This window comes from Musca domestica, unplaced genomic scaffold, assembly GCF_030504385.1.
Source record: "Musca domestica strain aabys unplaced genomic scaffold, Musca_domestica.polishedcontigs.V.1.1 5, whole genome shotgun sequence".
NCBI classification, from domain to species: domain Eukaryota; kingdom Metazoa; phylum Arthropoda; class Insecta; order Diptera; family Muscidae; genus Musca; species Musca domestica.
Window position 1 is genome coordinate 23,866,469 of NW_026712346.1, and position 17,500 is coordinate 23,883,968.

At 34.1% G+C, this 17,500-nt stretch overlaps 1 protein-coding gene across 1 annotated transcript; it reads right to left on the reverse strand.

The window, feature by feature from the left end:
• Positions 1 to 1,894: 1,894 nt before the first annotated feature.
• Positions 1,895 to 15,689, reverse strand: LOC101892445 (protein teashirt). The gene is made up of 3 exons (XM_011294315.3): positions 12,413 to 15,689; positions 2,284 to 5,922; positions 1,895 to 2,175 (listed from the first exon to the last, which is right to left on the reverse strand). The coding sequence occupies exons 1-2, from the start codon at positions 12,463 to 12,465 to the stop codon at positions 3,081 to 3,083; spliced, it is 2,895 nt and encodes a 964-aa protein (XP_011292617.1). The 5' UTR covers positions 12,466 to 15,689; the 3' UTR covers positions 1,895 to 2,175; positions 2,284 to 3,080.
• Positions 15,690 to 17,500: the final 1,811 nt, after the last annotated feature.

Sequence of the window (17,500 nt, forward strand, 5' to 3'; positions counted from 1 at the left end):
CTGCATACAACCATATGATCGGGGCAAATTGTTTTGTCATCAATTTGTTACACCACAAAATATTCGTTGAGAACACAGAGAGAAAAATTAAAGCCACTATGTCCAACTGCCAGCCCGCCCGTCCCTTCTGATAAAGATAGAAATGCAACATTTAAGATAGATATTTGAAACTTACGATGGAAAGAGGTATACCAGTCCCGTTTAGGTATTACCCTCATATACTCCCATCTACATGTTTCTGCGACATTTTCAATAGCATGAGCTGTTGTGAAATCATTTCCGGTAATGAGTGTATAATATTGGTTCACCGATATAGCCCAAAATTCCTCTCGCGACCACTTCTTATTTTGATGTTTGGCTATGTATTTTCCTTTAAAGTTCTGAAAGGATATAAATCCACTTTTTGCTATGACCCTCATATGGCGTAAATCTTGAAGGCCAGCACTTCCTTGACCATTTCTCAATTACCCAATTTGCGACCAAGTAGACGTTATTGATTTGAGTGCACTAATTTGATCTTCTTCGCTTTTTAAAACCAAAACAAAGAATATTACAAAATGTAAAATTAAAATAAAAATAGAAAGTCAAATGGATATTATAAATGACAAAAATATCACAAAAGGTATCAAAAGTATTCACATTTGTATTGGCATATTTTATAGCATTTTTTTAAATGTTATCCTTTACTACCAAGGGAGCATTTCGAATTGGTGTGAATTCTTCAAATCTGTCCAGCCGTTCTTACAATAAATATTGAACCTTATGCATATTTCAATTACCGGAGAAAACATACCGTAATTTTTGCCTACGCATTTAGAAAATTGCACAAAACCTTTTTCAGCTATGGCCAAAATGCAGGAAGCTTTAACTTGAGTACCATCACAACACAATACATACAAAATTACACGAACTACATTCAAAAACTCTCTGTAGGTTCAAACCCAGTTTTGTCGATTTTTCCTAAAATAATGCCAAACAGCAATGTAAAAAATGTTAACTTTGGTGACATCGGTCCTATATTTATGTCCTCGTGTTTAACACAAAAGTTGTGGTCCATTTTGCCGGCTAAATATTATCCGATGGCTATCCAAAGTGTTAGCCTTCTGCCGAGTCCTTAACTATAACTTTATGCAAAATTCTTTGTGGATTTGTCTTTAATTGTGATCTGTAGAGCAACACCAAAATCGGGAAAATGTTCGGTTTTACTCCATTTCAACTACTAAATATTTTGCGAACATCTTCAAAAACAATAGACTTTTATTCTGGTCCTAACCCAAGTCCTATGAAAAATTCCGTGAGAATCGGACCATAATTGCCACCTGTTTATAATAACCCCATTGTCGTGAGGTTTAAAAAATTTTACATAATTACAAAATGTACAATTCCATACGTAAGTCAAATTGAAGAAAAAAGCATGCAATAAATATGTGACAAAATGTAACAACAAATATTCACATTTTTATTGGAGTATTTACACTAGATTTTTTTAATTTCATTCAACAGTTATGGTCTTTTTCAAACTCTAATAATTATACGAGGACTTCTGCTTTGTCCAAAACACTTACCCCATGGAAAATTCTGCGTCAATTGGTATTTAATTACGGCTTGTAGAACAACTGCATATTCAGGACATTTTTCCGTTTTTGGTCCATTTCACCGCCCAAATATTTTACGATCATCTCCAAAAACAATAGGCTTTTATACTGGCCCTAACCCCACCTCCATTCTAAATGTCGTTATAATATCCTCAACATATTGTGTTGTAGGGGATAAAAAGTGCAATTTTCACGCTCAATACGCTTAATTTTTGTAATAATGAAAAAAGGAATATTTATTATTAATTCAAATGGGTTTACGTTCAAAAGAACACTTTATCTCTTTTTAAACAAAAAAGTGGAGCCCTGAAAAGGGCTGTTTCATTTGGATGTTTATAATTTGGATGATGTTGTATTAGTTAAGGTCCAAAAAATGTGGTTATTTTTGTTGTTGTTGTTGTTGGTATCCAATTATTAAAAGTTTGGCAAGATGTTTGGGGAATTTTCAATTTGTGGCATGAGTTTCTATCACATAAATTGGCAAGATAACATTTGTAGTGACATCTATTCGTAGTCCAAAAATGATGTAGTTTTCAAAGGGTATGATAGAGCACACGTAGAACACTGTGGCAAGTATTTTCTAAAAAGAAAAGAAAAAAAAATGAATTTATTTAATAAAAATACTTTTAAAATTAATTAATTATGAGCTAGTCAATAAAAGGGTAATACAATTTAAAATAATAATTACCTTTTAGTTACGTTGCTCCAAAATTAAGTTTATGTCTTAATCGGGGTATTTGGTAAAATATGGCTCAGAATGTTTCATCAACATTTTATTTTTTCAGTTTATCATCATCGTTATCAATGATGTTTCTTTAGAAACTTTAAGACGGGTCTCAGTTCCAGTCTTTTTTCTGCATAATCCGCTTAGTCGCTGACGACTCTGTCTTTTGCTAACTCTGCTACACTTTTTCGTAGCCTATATATCCCACTCTGTTTAATTCGCACATTATCACTCTCGTTTGCCCTTCAAGTGGCACGCTTACGAGTTGCAGCATCATTGTTTTTATTGCCGCCTTGGCGCAGAGTTGCAATTCTACCCTGCTGAGAGAGTTTTACACGCACATACTCTCCCACATCGCTTTGGGTTACTCTCGAAATTATAATCAACACTCTTTAGTGGTCCTTAAGCAGGCAAGCAAGCGAGCTTCCCATTACGCTAGTATCTGTAGCGGCACAACGGCAAATGTATGTATGTAAAGACGATGTAGTGATCTGCATAGTTGCATGGAAATCATAAGTCAAAATCGAGGCGTTAAAAAACGGCATGTCTTGTTTCACTTGTTGCACGCTTGTTCCGGTTCCGCCCAGCCAGCTAAAAGAGCGTTGTCCCTTCGTTAAAAACAGAAATCATAATTTCGCGGCTGACTCCGAGAGCGAGACGTTTGATGCCAACGAAATATAGCAAAAACAAAAAATATGTTTTTCTCACTGTTTCCCATAATAGAAATGAAAAATAAAAACGAAATAAGTTGGAGAGCGTTTTTAAGCGGTTTTCTCTTTCTTAATGCAGAATTGGCGTAAAGCGGCTAATGAATTGGAAGTGGTCAGATTCTCGGGTGAATCAAGCTTGGTACTTAGCAATGAAGATGTGTTTTGTGGTTGTGGCCGGCTGCTGAGGGTCGATGAATTCGTGGTACTGCCCAGAGAATCGAACATAGACGAGAGGGCGTTGAGAGAGTCACTGGGATATTTCTTTTCGCCGCCATCGTACGACTTGATGCTTGAGGCTGGAGACTTGGGTGTCATAGAGCGGTGGCTGTCGGTGGGACTGCGAGGTGGCAAAATACGCGATTGTGGACTAGCAGCCATCTTGGGCGACTGTGTTGGGCAATCTTTGGTGTTATTATTATTGTTGTTGTTATTATTATTTGTGGAATAATCAGTTCCATTGGAAGTAACACTATCACCAGCCGATCTTTCTTTTGGACTTTGAGCACGCGCTTCATTACTGTTGATTTCATCCTCAATTTCAGCTTTGATTTCCTGCTTGATTTTTGGCACATTGTCAATGGTCAGATTGGTGGCACCGTCGGTATCCATTTTCTCGGCGGACACCTCACGTTTGACTTCTACATCGCAGTCCATTTTACTAGCTGTTGAGTTATTTGTTTCCTCGACAAAAGATTTTTCTGGAGTAGGATTTTCAATTTTTCTGGAATCATTATGAGTTTCAGCACTGCATTCGCTGGCACTGCGTTCACTGCTAGTGTAACGGTAGTGCTGGAAATAGGGATCGGATGTATCTATTAAGGGTTTGTTGTAATCAACATTCTCATCGATGCCCAAACGCTTCAATATATTGGAAGCCACAGGTGAGGTATTTTTAGTGGACGAATTCGAAGGACTGGTGGCTGGCAAGCTGGCGTGCCGTGGTGGTGTATCGAAACTAGTGGTAAACATTTGTTCAATGGCACTAAGAACCGAAGACGACCCGGTATTGTTCTTATTTGCGCCATTTTTAGGTTCAATTAAGTCTGGTGATTTGGCCTTGTTAAGTACATTTGATGCAGAAATCAGATTCTTGGAAGACTCATCTTGTTTTATGCCTGAGATATATTGGCGCATGCGCTCGGCAAACAGAGCAGCTTCCGTTTTATCTGGCCCAGGACCCATACCGGGACGTTGCATTTTCTGCATTTCCATTTCTTGCTCCAACTGATCTTGGGCACCCTTCATTTCCAATAGCTTACGAACTGGCAAGGATTTTTCTCTCTTTTTGGGTGCAGGTCTTTTGCGATTACCGGCGGCACCACCCATGGATTGCATTAGAGGTTCGGCATAGTGGTTATTTTTAGCCATGTGGTTGCTTAGATCACCCAGGGAGTTGAAAGCCTTATCACACACCTTGCATGTAAGCACGGCACTAAGTGTGCGGCTTTCCTCGGAACTCAAACTTTGACCTTCTTTGTTCTCCCCTGAAGCTGCATTTGGTGTGGACTTCATTGAGATCGTTTGTTCTTGAGACAAGATATTGGTGTAATGTTGAGTTTCCTGCATATGTTTGGTCATTTCGTTCAAAGAACGGAAACTCTCTCCGCAGCGCATGCACTTGAGAATTTGCATGGCCTGTTCAACGCCCTTTCCCAGCCATACATTTTGACCGCGTACCAATTTACGAGGCAGCGGGGTCGGGGGATCCCCACGGAATTGGAATGCATTTTTTGCAGCCTGTGACGGGCCCGTGTTGTTGCCCTTGTTGTGAGGTTGTCTCAGGTGATTTGCTCCCTGTGGCGGTTGGCTAGGCGGAGGAGGTCTTTCATTGGCTGTGGGCAAATTTCCAAACGGTGGAACGTTTACACCGCAATGCTTGCTGTCTTTCATGTGGGTTGTCAACGCTTCCAATGTGGGGAAGCTTTGTTTGCACCAGACACATCGGAATACAGAACTGGCCACACCCTTATTTTGCCAATGTGACTGCCAGATGTTGTGTCTGGTCTTGGTAATTCCTTCACTGGCCGGAGGTGGGGCAGTATTACTGGGCGCAGCGACTGGTGGCTGAGGAGTAACTGGTTGAGACACATTAGCTTGTGTATTTCCGGTACTGCGGGAATTTTTCTCCTTACGCGGCCCCTTAACAATATCAGACATTTTCTCCAAGGGATCTACAACTAAATCACTTTTGCCATTCCAATCAGGGAATTGTCCTGAACGAAAAATGTTGGCAGCTGCCACGGCAGCTAAATATGGATTGACTCCTGGCATCATTGGGTTGGGAGGAACAGGTTGGGCAGCAGGAGCTGGTGCCAAAGGAGGGCTATCAGACTTAAATATTTTCTTAACCTGTATCTGGCCTACTGATGAATCCGTCTCGGCTTCATCTTCAGCGGAACGTTTACGTGTACCACAGGACAGATCTAAGGGGTTATTGCCGTCGTTAGCTTCCTCTTCCTCCTCCTCCTCCTCATCGGATGCGGCTGGTCCCGCAGAGCCGGATCGTGCAAAGGGATTCGTACGAAAATCTAGAGCTTCCGAATGATTACTGGAAGCAGTGGGTGAAGCTTGAGGTGGTAGTTTGAAGGCAGCAGCCTCTGATGGCATGGGCAATGGCAAACGAGGGCCAGCACCCAGTGGAAAACCATATTGCTGTGCGGCAGCGGCCACCATGTGTAAATAGGCTTCCATTGAAGGTGGCTGGGCTGGAAGATTTGGAATGGCTGGGAAGGCGCCAGGTGATGTTGGTAGGGGTAGAACACCGGCTGGCGGTTGGTTTATGTTATTTTCACGATGATCTTTACCATTCTCGGAGGAATTTGATTCATGTGATGGACAGCGTTCACTGGAATTGGCCGATTCGGTGGACCGCGGACGTGCGGTTGGCAAAGCTCTGTAAAAAAAAAAATTAAACAAAATTACTAAATTAGTAATAAATCCCAGTGTCTATAGAAAAATAAATTATAAAGAGAATGTGATAAACATTGCCTCCTACTCGTACTATGAACTAAATATAAGCGACTGTCACTACATGAAAACAAACTACCTACATGATAACTAAATGGCAGAAAAAATAGTGACATGTACGTACGACGTATAGGATGTGTGTATGTGTGTAAGATCCCATTAACTTTTGAAAAATGTTTTCTATCACCACTAAATGATTTCAACTAATCTTAAAAATAGCTCACAATATGTCAACGTTTTTATTTGTTATGCAAATCAAGCGAGACGACAACGATATAAAGCAAAAAATCATATCGCTATGTATGTTTGTATTATTATTATTATTTTTTTTTTTTTCTTATTAATCTTCGTTTTCATCATATTTTTCTCGCACCCAAGAGAGTGCGAGACGTAACACAAGGCAACGAACGGTGTGACAGGGCATGCATGTTTTTGTTTGAGAGTTGTTATGCATAAAAGTGCACTTATGATGGAGACATTTTTAAAGAAGAAAAGCTATTTTTTCGTAAATATTATTAGAATTTCTATTAAAAATTTGTATTTTAGTGCACATCTTTTAACTGAGATTTTGGGAGAATATTTTGATTTTATGTGAAAAAGAGATTAAAATAGTATAAAATATAATACTTCTGCTCTGTTGAGCATATACATAAGTAAGTTAAAGATTCCCAAAGCATACTGGTGAAAGATTTAGAAGATTTAGAAAGCAAGAAAGTGTCATGTATTTTTGGGTTGTAAATATTAATTATTGTTTCTGATTTTTTGGTTTTGCCCACTGTACTTGTCAACTTAATAAATTATTGCTCAACAATGGAGATAAATGCCTTAAAGATTGTCTAGATCAATGAATGGCATGAGATGTTTTTGCTTTTCAATGAACCAAATATTGGAAAATAATGTTGGAGACACTTCCAGCCATAAAATTACTCAATAACAAGCTGTCGTTTTCAATCAAATTGATGACTAGTTCAATGTTATGACTCATATTGGAATGAATGTAGCGAAATGCGAATGCAAATTTCGATATCAATTTGATTAATTGAATGAATTAAAATGGCTTCAAAATCATTAAAATATTTCCGACAGTCCTATCTTAACTATATTTATCTATGGTCAAATATTTTAGAAATACCTTATGCTTAATATTTCTTAAGAGAAAATAGATCTGTAGTAATTAAAATAGTGCAAATAATATAAATTCCAAAAAATGGCCTTAATTATTGTTTTTATTGATGTATTTATGTTATATTATTTATTCAATAATTATATATTATATTTTCAGTAATTAAAGTGAACATAATGTACCTAAGGTCCGATTTTAATCTCATATGTGTATGTATTTTAATGGCCACTACTAAAAGTCCGACAATTGTTGGCTGTCTATCTTAACAAATTATTTGTCACCATGTCAATGGGGCTTGTGTATCAAGAAATGTTGCTAATGAAATTTTCACATTTGCAAATAATTTGTATATGTTCTCAATTCGTTTTCAATGTTTTTTACATAAAACATTTTAGCTGTGGGGTGCAATTGAAAAACGCCTCTTTGCTTTGATTGTGTACAACAAATTTGCTGTTGTTGGCGAGCAACATTTTTGTTGTACATATGTATATGTACATAGATATATAACCATGTCAGCATGTCTTTTGATTTCATTCACTATCATATCATGGCTATAAATCATAAATTTTTCGCTGCAATAGCAAATTAGTATCATATGTCAATATCACTGCTATTGGCTAATAATAATGTGTATGGATTTTGTTTTTTTTTTTAGTTTAATAATTTATATTAAAACTATTAATAAATTTATTGGTTATAAGGTCATACGCAAAACGAAATACTAAACAGTCAATTCTTGTCAGACATTTAGCATAGAGAATAAAATTTATGGATGTAGAATATATGAAGGATAGATGTATATTTTATATGTGTTCGAGTCGATAGATGGATAAACGGGCATAGAAAAATTTCCAAATTGTCAACACTAGCAGAATGAAATACAAAAATATACATATATGTTTAAGAGTAACATCAATACCATAAGGCTTAATAACAAATAAACATAAATTATATCAGAAAGATAAATTAAATGTGGCAAGTCAATGAAATAAAAAACAAAAATATGTATGTATTTAGTTGTGAGTTTTTCTGAAAAACTTATAATGGAACTGGAATTTTTAAAAATGCTGTCTAACAACCCTATAATTATTAATGTAGCACCCCTGCAACACCGTGTCAAACAATCCACCGATTCCATATCAAATATGGCGATTTGTAGTTTCAACGGTGGTGTGGCTGTCGTCTAACACAGTTTCAAAGTGACGTTTGGTGGTTGTAGATCAATTATAGTCTAATATGCATGATCTTTACTGTAGTACTGTGCAATAAAACTGTCATTTCGTTTAGAATGAAACGAATGGCATAAATAATGATTGTTTATGAAATATCACTCACTCACTCAGTCCCTATCGAATGTGCCTTGGTATTAAAACAATTGTATGTACGTATATGTGTTCGGTGATGTTGAGGGGAGAGGCAACGATTAAATGACAAAAACAATTTCATTTCATTAATTTGAATTATTAGAAATTTCAAAGTGAAGAAAAAAATATATATTTTAAGAAATATTAATAGATAGACAGACATATATATGCTGTTGATAAGAAGAGGTTTTCAAAAAGACTCGTGTTTGAATTTTTTTTATTTATATCTGTGAGAAGTAATAAACATATGATGCGACAGTCTTTAAATTATAGTTTAAATTGGACCCATTTTCATGTGGAATGATACTTGGAATATAAGTTTAAGAACTGAAGAACTATGTTTCATGATCGAATTTACGCCAGTTGTGACAATAAATTGCTCTATTATGGTTTAATTGAAGTAATATTCACGACATTTATATGCTAATATTAATCAATTGTTAGAGTTTGAGTTAACAATATGCACATCTTGCTCTTTTTAGGAATCTTAAACAAATACATATTTATAGGTACTGCAAAAATTATATATTCAAATACGATCTAAATTGTACACTGTTTTGTAATAAAAAGGGTAAGGGGGTTTCTTTCAGTTCTTTTTGAAGTGCAGTCAAAAAATATTAAAAAACATACTTAATTTTTATCCAGTAACTTAAAAGCGCCACATAAAATAAATTAAAGGAACTAAATCAGAGCTGAGCAAAATAATATAAAGATATTGTTTATGAGAAATTGCACTTTTCATTATATTTTATCATTTATATCAAAAGTTGTATTATAAATATTATCTAAAATGGTTATTAAAGCTAATTTTTAAGATAAATTAATAAATAACAAACATAAATTAATTGGTTAATTGTTTACAAAAAACTAAGAGAAATTGGCGGCTTGCACTAAAACACGCTCACTTATGAACTAGATGAACAGAAGACCTAGATATAATTTCGATGTTTCGTTTTGCTGAATATGTATATTTTTTAACTAGGTTGATATTTTATATGGAAGGCAATTATCAAATTTTAATTCAGACTTGAAATTTAAAAAAAAAATATTTTAATAAAGATTGATATTTTAGTTGAATATGCCTATTTCATACAATCAAACTTAAATTTTGAAAAATATTTCAATGAAGATGTATAGTTTAATTAAATACACCTATTTCATACAAGTAGTGCTTGATTCAAATCGAATTAATGAAAAATCGAAATCGAGCTTACGATCTCGTCACTTGGGTAAAAAATGTTTTTTGTCATAAAAGTTATTTTTAAAATAACTTCTGGGGAGAATATCTCAGACAAAAAACAAGGGAACTGATGAGGATTGGTGGCTCTTTCCGAAACCTAGGTATGCCCTGCCTTACCCCCTGGTAAACATAACCATCGTTCTCCACTAATAAACAAACGTTGTTTTTATAAAAACAACAATAAAGGGATAAGCCTGACCATTTTGCAACAACAAAATACTACGGTATCCCGAACAAACAAGCCACACTGTTCTATTTATAGACAAGGCACGGTAGACGAAGGGGTTTTTGTTGTAACAGACAAAACCAACTTACATGGTTATGCTACTTCGTTCAGGTTGAACGAAAGCATAACAAGTGGAGAAAGATGTAAATGTTTATAAGTGCGGTTGTAAGATTTAGAAGACTTTCCAAAAGAATTTTAGTTTTATTTAATTCTTTGGTTCCTCTTCTATTGAGCTTACGATCTCGACACTTGGGTAAAAAATGTTTTTTGTCATAGAAGTTATTTTTAAAATAACTTCTGGGGAGAATATCCCAGACAAACAACAAGGGAACTGATGAGGATTGGTGGCTCTTTCCGAAACGTAGATATTCCCTGCCTTACCCCCTGGTAAACATAACCATCGTTCTCCACTAATAAACAAACGTTGTTTTTATAAAAACAACAATAAAGGGATAAGCCTGACCATTTTGCAACAACGAAATACACTATTGTTAGAAGTTGTTGATTACAGTGAGGGATAACATATTCCAGTGATTTTAGGATAGTAAAAAATTATTATATATTAGCTGGGTTTTTCTATATTTTTAGGGGCTACGCTAGAAAAAACAAAAGCGAAATGTAAGAAAAAATGGTAAAACAGCTAAAATATCGAAATTATTCGACAATACTCCAATGTATTGTATTACTTTCATCATCGCCATTTTTCAGCTTTTATATTGAAAATAACCGTCAAACATTTGATAAAAACGTTGTTATTTGAATTAATTTGTGTTACTATTGCACTAGTTCAAAATACACTTCAGAAAGCTAGAAATTCGAGTTAATTGTTTTTAACATGTAGTGGCGAATTTAAAATGGAACTATTCCACTTTCCTCTAAGTCAATATTATATTCAGTTGCAAGACTACTAAACATTATATGCAAACTCTGAGTAAAATCTATTAAACTCCTTGAAGGACGACATTATTTTTTATTAAATTCTTCTGCGAGCACCAAGTTGGTGGCTATTTCTATTTTTAAAAAATATTTGTGCATTTGTTCAAAATTAGACTTTCAAACTATCTGTAATTATGAATATAATATATACTTGCAACATTCATAAATGAAAGTTGATTCTTGGTAACGGATTGTCTCTTCCGACTGGATTTTAAAATTTAAGAAGCTCAAAAGAAATAACTAGTAACATTTGATTGCGGGATGAGTAACAACGTCGTTCAGAAATGCCAACATTTGGAAATAAAGAAAAAGCGAACAAGCAGCATGTCTTTCAAAGTGTTTTTCATATTTTGTAAAGTTATCGCGGAAAATAGAACTGCACGACCAAAAAACTATTTATTTTTATTAATAATTCTACAAAACGCCGCACATGATGCCAATTCAATATTTGGAACAGAGATTTGCACTATTTTTTGGACACATTTGAATTTCTACTAGGCCATAGGGTTTGATTTCTATGCAATCACATGAAATCGCATTGACTTTGCCTGTCGAATCCATAACAATTGCCAAGGGTTTTTGCAACTTGCTATTTGTCCTTTTGTATTTTCTGGTGCTAGTAATTGTTAATTACTTATGGGGAGTTGGGCAGGTCTATAAACATTTCTTTTGTTTTCGGATATTTTATAATTGGATTTAAGTGATATAAAATTGTGAATTATATACCATGATTGGCAACAAACTGCTTTAACATTGCTAAAACTCTTCAGCCGAGATATAACCTATATCACAGAACAATTTTTATTAATTATGTTTTTAATGCAAAACATCAGTTTTCCAGATAAACTTCTATATGACGAGACATGTTTTCCGGTTTAATGGATGTTTGACAGTGAAATGAAGAATATTTTAAATAAAAGGAATTTATAATGACAATAATTGTCGGTCGCTTGGAGGTCGTTATTAACAAATTTTAATACGTGTATGTGTATGTATGTGTATTAGGCTTTCATTCATAAATCACACATTTTATTATGTTTTTGTTGTTCCGTTTCTTTTAACCGATTTTAATAATGTCAACGATTTAGTTTCTTAATCACCTTATGTTTGCTTTAATTTAATTCATCAAAAAACTGTCCCTTAATTTGCTTAGATTTTTTTCTGTCGTTTACGCCCACCGCCATAGCACATGACGATCCACTATCTATCAATAGCCAAATAACAAAAAACAATGTTGCTGAAAATATTTTTTGAAGGCAAACAAACTGAACCGAAGAAAAAACAAAAACAATTCTTTTTGCTCAAAACGTCTCCCCCACTTAGCAGCTAATTTATTAATACCTATATGATGTTTCAAAAGCCACAACAACAACAATTCAAAAAAAAAAATAATATTGACGTTACTAATCTTATTCGGATATATAAGAAAAACACATCAAATCAACAAAAATTTTGATTTATTTTGACAAAAAACCAATAAAAAAATATGAAATGGTGAAGAGGAAAATCTCGGAACGAACAACTTACCCCGCATTCAATGCTTGGCGATAGATTTCTAACATTAAAGCTTCGTGCAGCATTTTGAGATGTTTGTTGTTGTTGATGAAATGAATTTGTTGTTGTTTTTGTTCTGATTGTTGATGTTTTAGCCTTCACTCAAACTTTGGGCAAAAACAAAAATATTAACACACAAAATTTGAAGGAAATTTCAAAATTTTATAGAAATTTGTTGTTTTATTTTTAATATAATTTTTTAAACAATCATAAATTTTATATTTTTTTGGTTTAAATTTAAAATTGTATGTGTATACAACGGTCTAGGTGGTCGAATGATGGTTTTGCTCCTGAAGATTTATTAATGTTGTTTTGAGTGTTTTTTTCTAGTTGGTTTTTAATATTTAATAAATTATTGTTATTTTTTTGTTTTGCACTATGTACGCGTATAATTGTTGTTGGATGTTATTAATAGAACTAATCGTAGTTGTTTGTTTTGTTTTTATTTTTTTTTTAGAAATTTTTGTTTGATTTTAAATTTAGAAAATATTTAATTTTTTAAATTTGTTTTATTTTTTTGTATTTTAATTTAATTAATAATTGCAATGAATCGTATACATTCGGTTAAATATTAAAGGTATTTTTAAGGTTTTTGTTTACATCAAATATTTTTGTTGTTTGTTTTTTTTTTATATGAGCAATATTTGTTTTTTATTTTATTTTAGGAAAATATTTTAATTTGCACTCTACGTTTAAGGGGGGTTTCTTTTTTGTTTTGCTTTTTGTTTTAATAACTTAATAAATAATTTTCTTCTTTAGTTTATTACGATATTATTTAAATATAGGTATTTCTAATTATTAATTTGTATTGATTTTTGTTTCATTTTACGTATACTTTGTTAACGAATTTTGTAGTGTTTTAAGTCGGTTGGCTGAGGTTTGTGTGTGTTTGTGGGACGAGGGTTTATAAATGGGTTAAATTTGTTGAATTAGTTATTCTCGTTTTTGTTTTCTTTTTGGATTTTAATCAGTCTTGGATTTTTATTTATTTTATTTTAAGTAATTTTATTTTGCCATCTCTCAGGTTTTTTTGTTAATTTATTTCTGCCAATAACTCAACGTTTTGTAGCATTTGACTAGATATGAATTTTTATTCATTGTTTTTATTTTGAAACAAAAGAAAAATAATTTATTTTATCACATCAACACAAGTTCACGTTTTTTGTTTGTTCTTACGAGCAGCATTCTTGCTAGCTGTTGGTGTCCACTGAACTGAATGGTAATAACAGAAATGTGAAAGAAAACACACAAGTCTTGGCGAGTTTGTTTGGATTTTTTATTCTATTTCTTTTTTGATTTAATTCGGCGTTTCTCAAATCTTGTTTTGTGCGTGTGGCGCGGTGGCGGCGTATTTCCGTTATGGCCAGATAACCGTCGTTAACCGTTTGAGAGTCAAACAGCGAATGTCGTCACTTAATCACAGAAAACTCAATGCTGGCTGGTCGGCTGCGCTGCTTTCAATGTTGACGTTGATGTTGTGTGTGCGCGCTCTGTGTTGACTTGTTGTTATTGTTCGATGATATGTGTTGTATAGTGTGGTTCAACACACAATAACAACAAACGGAAAGAAAGAAGACTGACTGACTGACAATACTCAGGCCAACAAAATCGTCATACACAGAGTTGTACTCTCACACACACTTGCTCCCCCTCTTTCACTCTTGTGACAAGAAAGGCGCATCAAAAACGAAGTTTTGTGTGATGACGATGGTGATGCCGCTGTCGCTGCTGCTACGGTCGCTATGAGATGATGATAAAGATGAGTGGAGCACACGATGTCTCAAAAACCGAATGAACGAAGTTTGATGAGACGTGCGACAATAAGAGTGAATGATGCTTTCTTTGTACTCTGCTCTCGTCAATTCTTGTGTAAGGCTTTCTTTGTGTTGTTGCTGTTACTGCGGCTGCTGCAGCTGGCGATGGAGTAGTGTTGCGGTGTATTGGTGCGCTCGTGTGTGTGTGCGATTCTTGTTTCGAATGTGTTGCTTCTTTTGAGTTGTTTGGGCAGCTGATTGACCCCTCTTTTTTGTTGGTGGTTTGGAATTGTGATTTTTTCTGGCAACTTTTCTTGATTTTCGACAGGTTTCAATTGAAATTGAAGAGTAACAGTTTAGCACGCGTATTTAACCATACTTTTGCCTCTGATTTTTCTTCTCAATTGCAAGATTAGTAAGGCGTCAAAAGGTAAAAAACGCTCTTTCAAAGATCCGTTGTGTTTTTTTTTTTGCTTTTGGCAAGGGGAGGTAATGAAGTGTTGGCGCTTAGTATGCGGGTTTTAACTTGACACTGGTGTTTATTTGTGTGAGTGTGTATGCGATATGCGTGCAACGTCGACCGTCAATATGACTTCACTCATCTGTAGATGCTGCACAAACTATGCAAACATTGAGTCACCCATCAAACTTGGGGATTCTTTTTAATTTATTCAGTTCCAATTTTTTATTAAAAAATGTTTCATTTAATTTTATTTTTAAATTGTTAAATTATTCTGTACTTATTTAACACTCTTGTTTCTTAACCTTCTTTAAATTTTTCCACAAAGTAGTCAAAGTGCTTACTTTTCTTTTTTTCGCATTTATTATTAAATGCAACTTCCGAATTGTTTATTTGCCAACACGAAATAGGTAAATTTCGTATTTCATTTACGCCGTTTTGTGGTTTAATTTAATTTTATAAATCGCTACCGTCTTCCGTTTTCTACCACATCCGCTCTGTTTAACGTACGCGTGATGTCTAATAATGGCAAATGCTTCGGTCAGGCTTGTTGGGTCCATCAAAATTATCAGCACGTTGCTGATTTCCAACCAAATGTATGAACTTCACACTCGAATTTTTACATGAATATAAGACAGTAGATACTGCGCCAACTCCGCACCAGCCGTTGTGGGTTGCTAGCTGTTGTAAGACACTCTTTAACAATTTTATCCAGTTAATTAACTTTGGAATGAAAGTTTTCCTTCAGCAGAAAATTCATGGGCATATGACAAATTTGCTACTCGCGCGCTAGGAAGTTCCGTCGATATTTGACACTCTTTATTATTTCTTTACAGACAATATGTTTACATTTCTCAGCTCTTTTTAAATTTCTTGCAACAGGAGAAAAAAGCTTTGAAGGGAATTTAAATTTATAACGGCCCTTTAAAAATAGATTTCGTAATTTTTTAACAACTAAAACGAAAAGTCACAGTTTACGGCGGCATTTAAATTTAATTTTTGAAAAAAAAAACCGCTTCAAATATGATCTCACGTATTAAAGGTTATTGGGAAACTAAAATCTCGCAAACAGCTGCCATGTGAACTCTTAATTTTACCACATTGAACGAATTCTCGAATTTTTAAAAAAGTATACGAATTGCTCACGTTTCCCTTGCAATATTCCAATAAGAAATTAATACTCTCTTAAAAGAGACCATATTATTTGTCTCTTCCCCTTTTAGTTTTTCCACTGCAAATGCCAGTGTGCCGTCGACATTTCGTATTCTCTTAAAATATTTTTTCATTGAAATTCTGCGGCATTTGCTCGCGCTCTCTTTTCAAATACCAAATATTTTTATAGAGAAGAGAGTGTGTACTGTTTCCCCTCCAAATGCTTTGTCTCATTTCGTTTCATTATATCTCGTGTACCCTGTTGTTGTTTTGGTTTGTTGTGAGTATTGGTGTGAGAGTGAGTTTGTACTTTTCAATTTTGATGAGCCATTGATGGACTGTTGTATTAACAGCTGATGCTCATTTAATTTATCAACGGAAAGACAGAGAAAACTAGCTAATTTATTTTTCGCCCTCTCTTTTTTTCTTGTATATAATTGTGGCAATGCTAATTCTGCTACTTCGCCAAGAGTAAAGAATTAGTATATACCTTATTTAATAAAATTGCTTTCGAAAATGTCTTCTACAAATCAATCAAATGTTGTCATATTCGTCAATTTAGTATATTGCATTTTCTTAAATTTCGTGTTGATCAGGTTCTTGAACACATTCAATGTTTTAATTTACACGTAGTATGTACATAACTTCTGACTGTATGTATGAACTTTGTAGTTAGTTTCAATTTCGTTATGACTGACTGTCGCTGGCTTTCATTTCTTTCCATCATGAAATTAAGATTTATGACAGTTCGAACAGATGTCTCACAGAAACAAAAACAACACTGAAGAGTCTGTATTGGTTTTCTCCTCCAAAAACAATAAAAACAAAACTAAATCGCTTGCGCTCTTTCAGCGGGCAGATTTTCTGTCTCTTTTTTAACATTTATTTACTCTTTCTCTCTCGTTTTCTTATAACTGAAATAATAAGAACGGTAAAAAAAGTTCATCCAGTGCTCATTGAATTGAGTTCTGACTGTTTTTTTCTGTCATGGAAATGACAATGCAAAGTCAAAAATTCTCTCTGCTTAAATGATGGGGTCCTTTCGCTCCCCATTTATATTCTCTCCGTCACAGAACAAATAAACCAAAAAAAAAAAAAAAACAGTCAAGTGTTGAACCGCCATCGAACATTGGTAGTAGTGTAAGCCAAGCAATTGTTGTTGATACCTTGAATTTTTTTGTAATTTTGATTTCCCGACGGCGATTGTCGTATGTCGTTTTATTCCCTTGATGTCCTTTGTTTATGTACCTATTATACACTTTCGTTGGTTGAAAAAAATACGTTTCTTCCTCCCATGTATTCCATATCTTGTATTCCGTTTCTAGAATTTTTTGATTTGAGCTGCAATATCTATAACTTATAATTAATAATAAATAAATTAATAAATACACGCGTATGCACATTTCTATAAAATCATTTACGTTTACTATTTTGATGAAAAAAAAATTTTTCTTAACTCTGTTAGTTTAAGAAGCAAAAATTGTCCAATTTTACTTCAAATTAAATTTCTGTAATTGTGGAATACAGTAGAATTGCAAGATAACCCTTTCACTCCATCTGGCATCAATTTGGTACGTTGAAAATTGTTGATTTGAATTCGCATTACATAATATCATCAGAAACGTCACAAATAAACTAAGAATTTTTAATACAATCAGATGTATCGTTGTAGTCGATCTGTGCGCATCATAACCC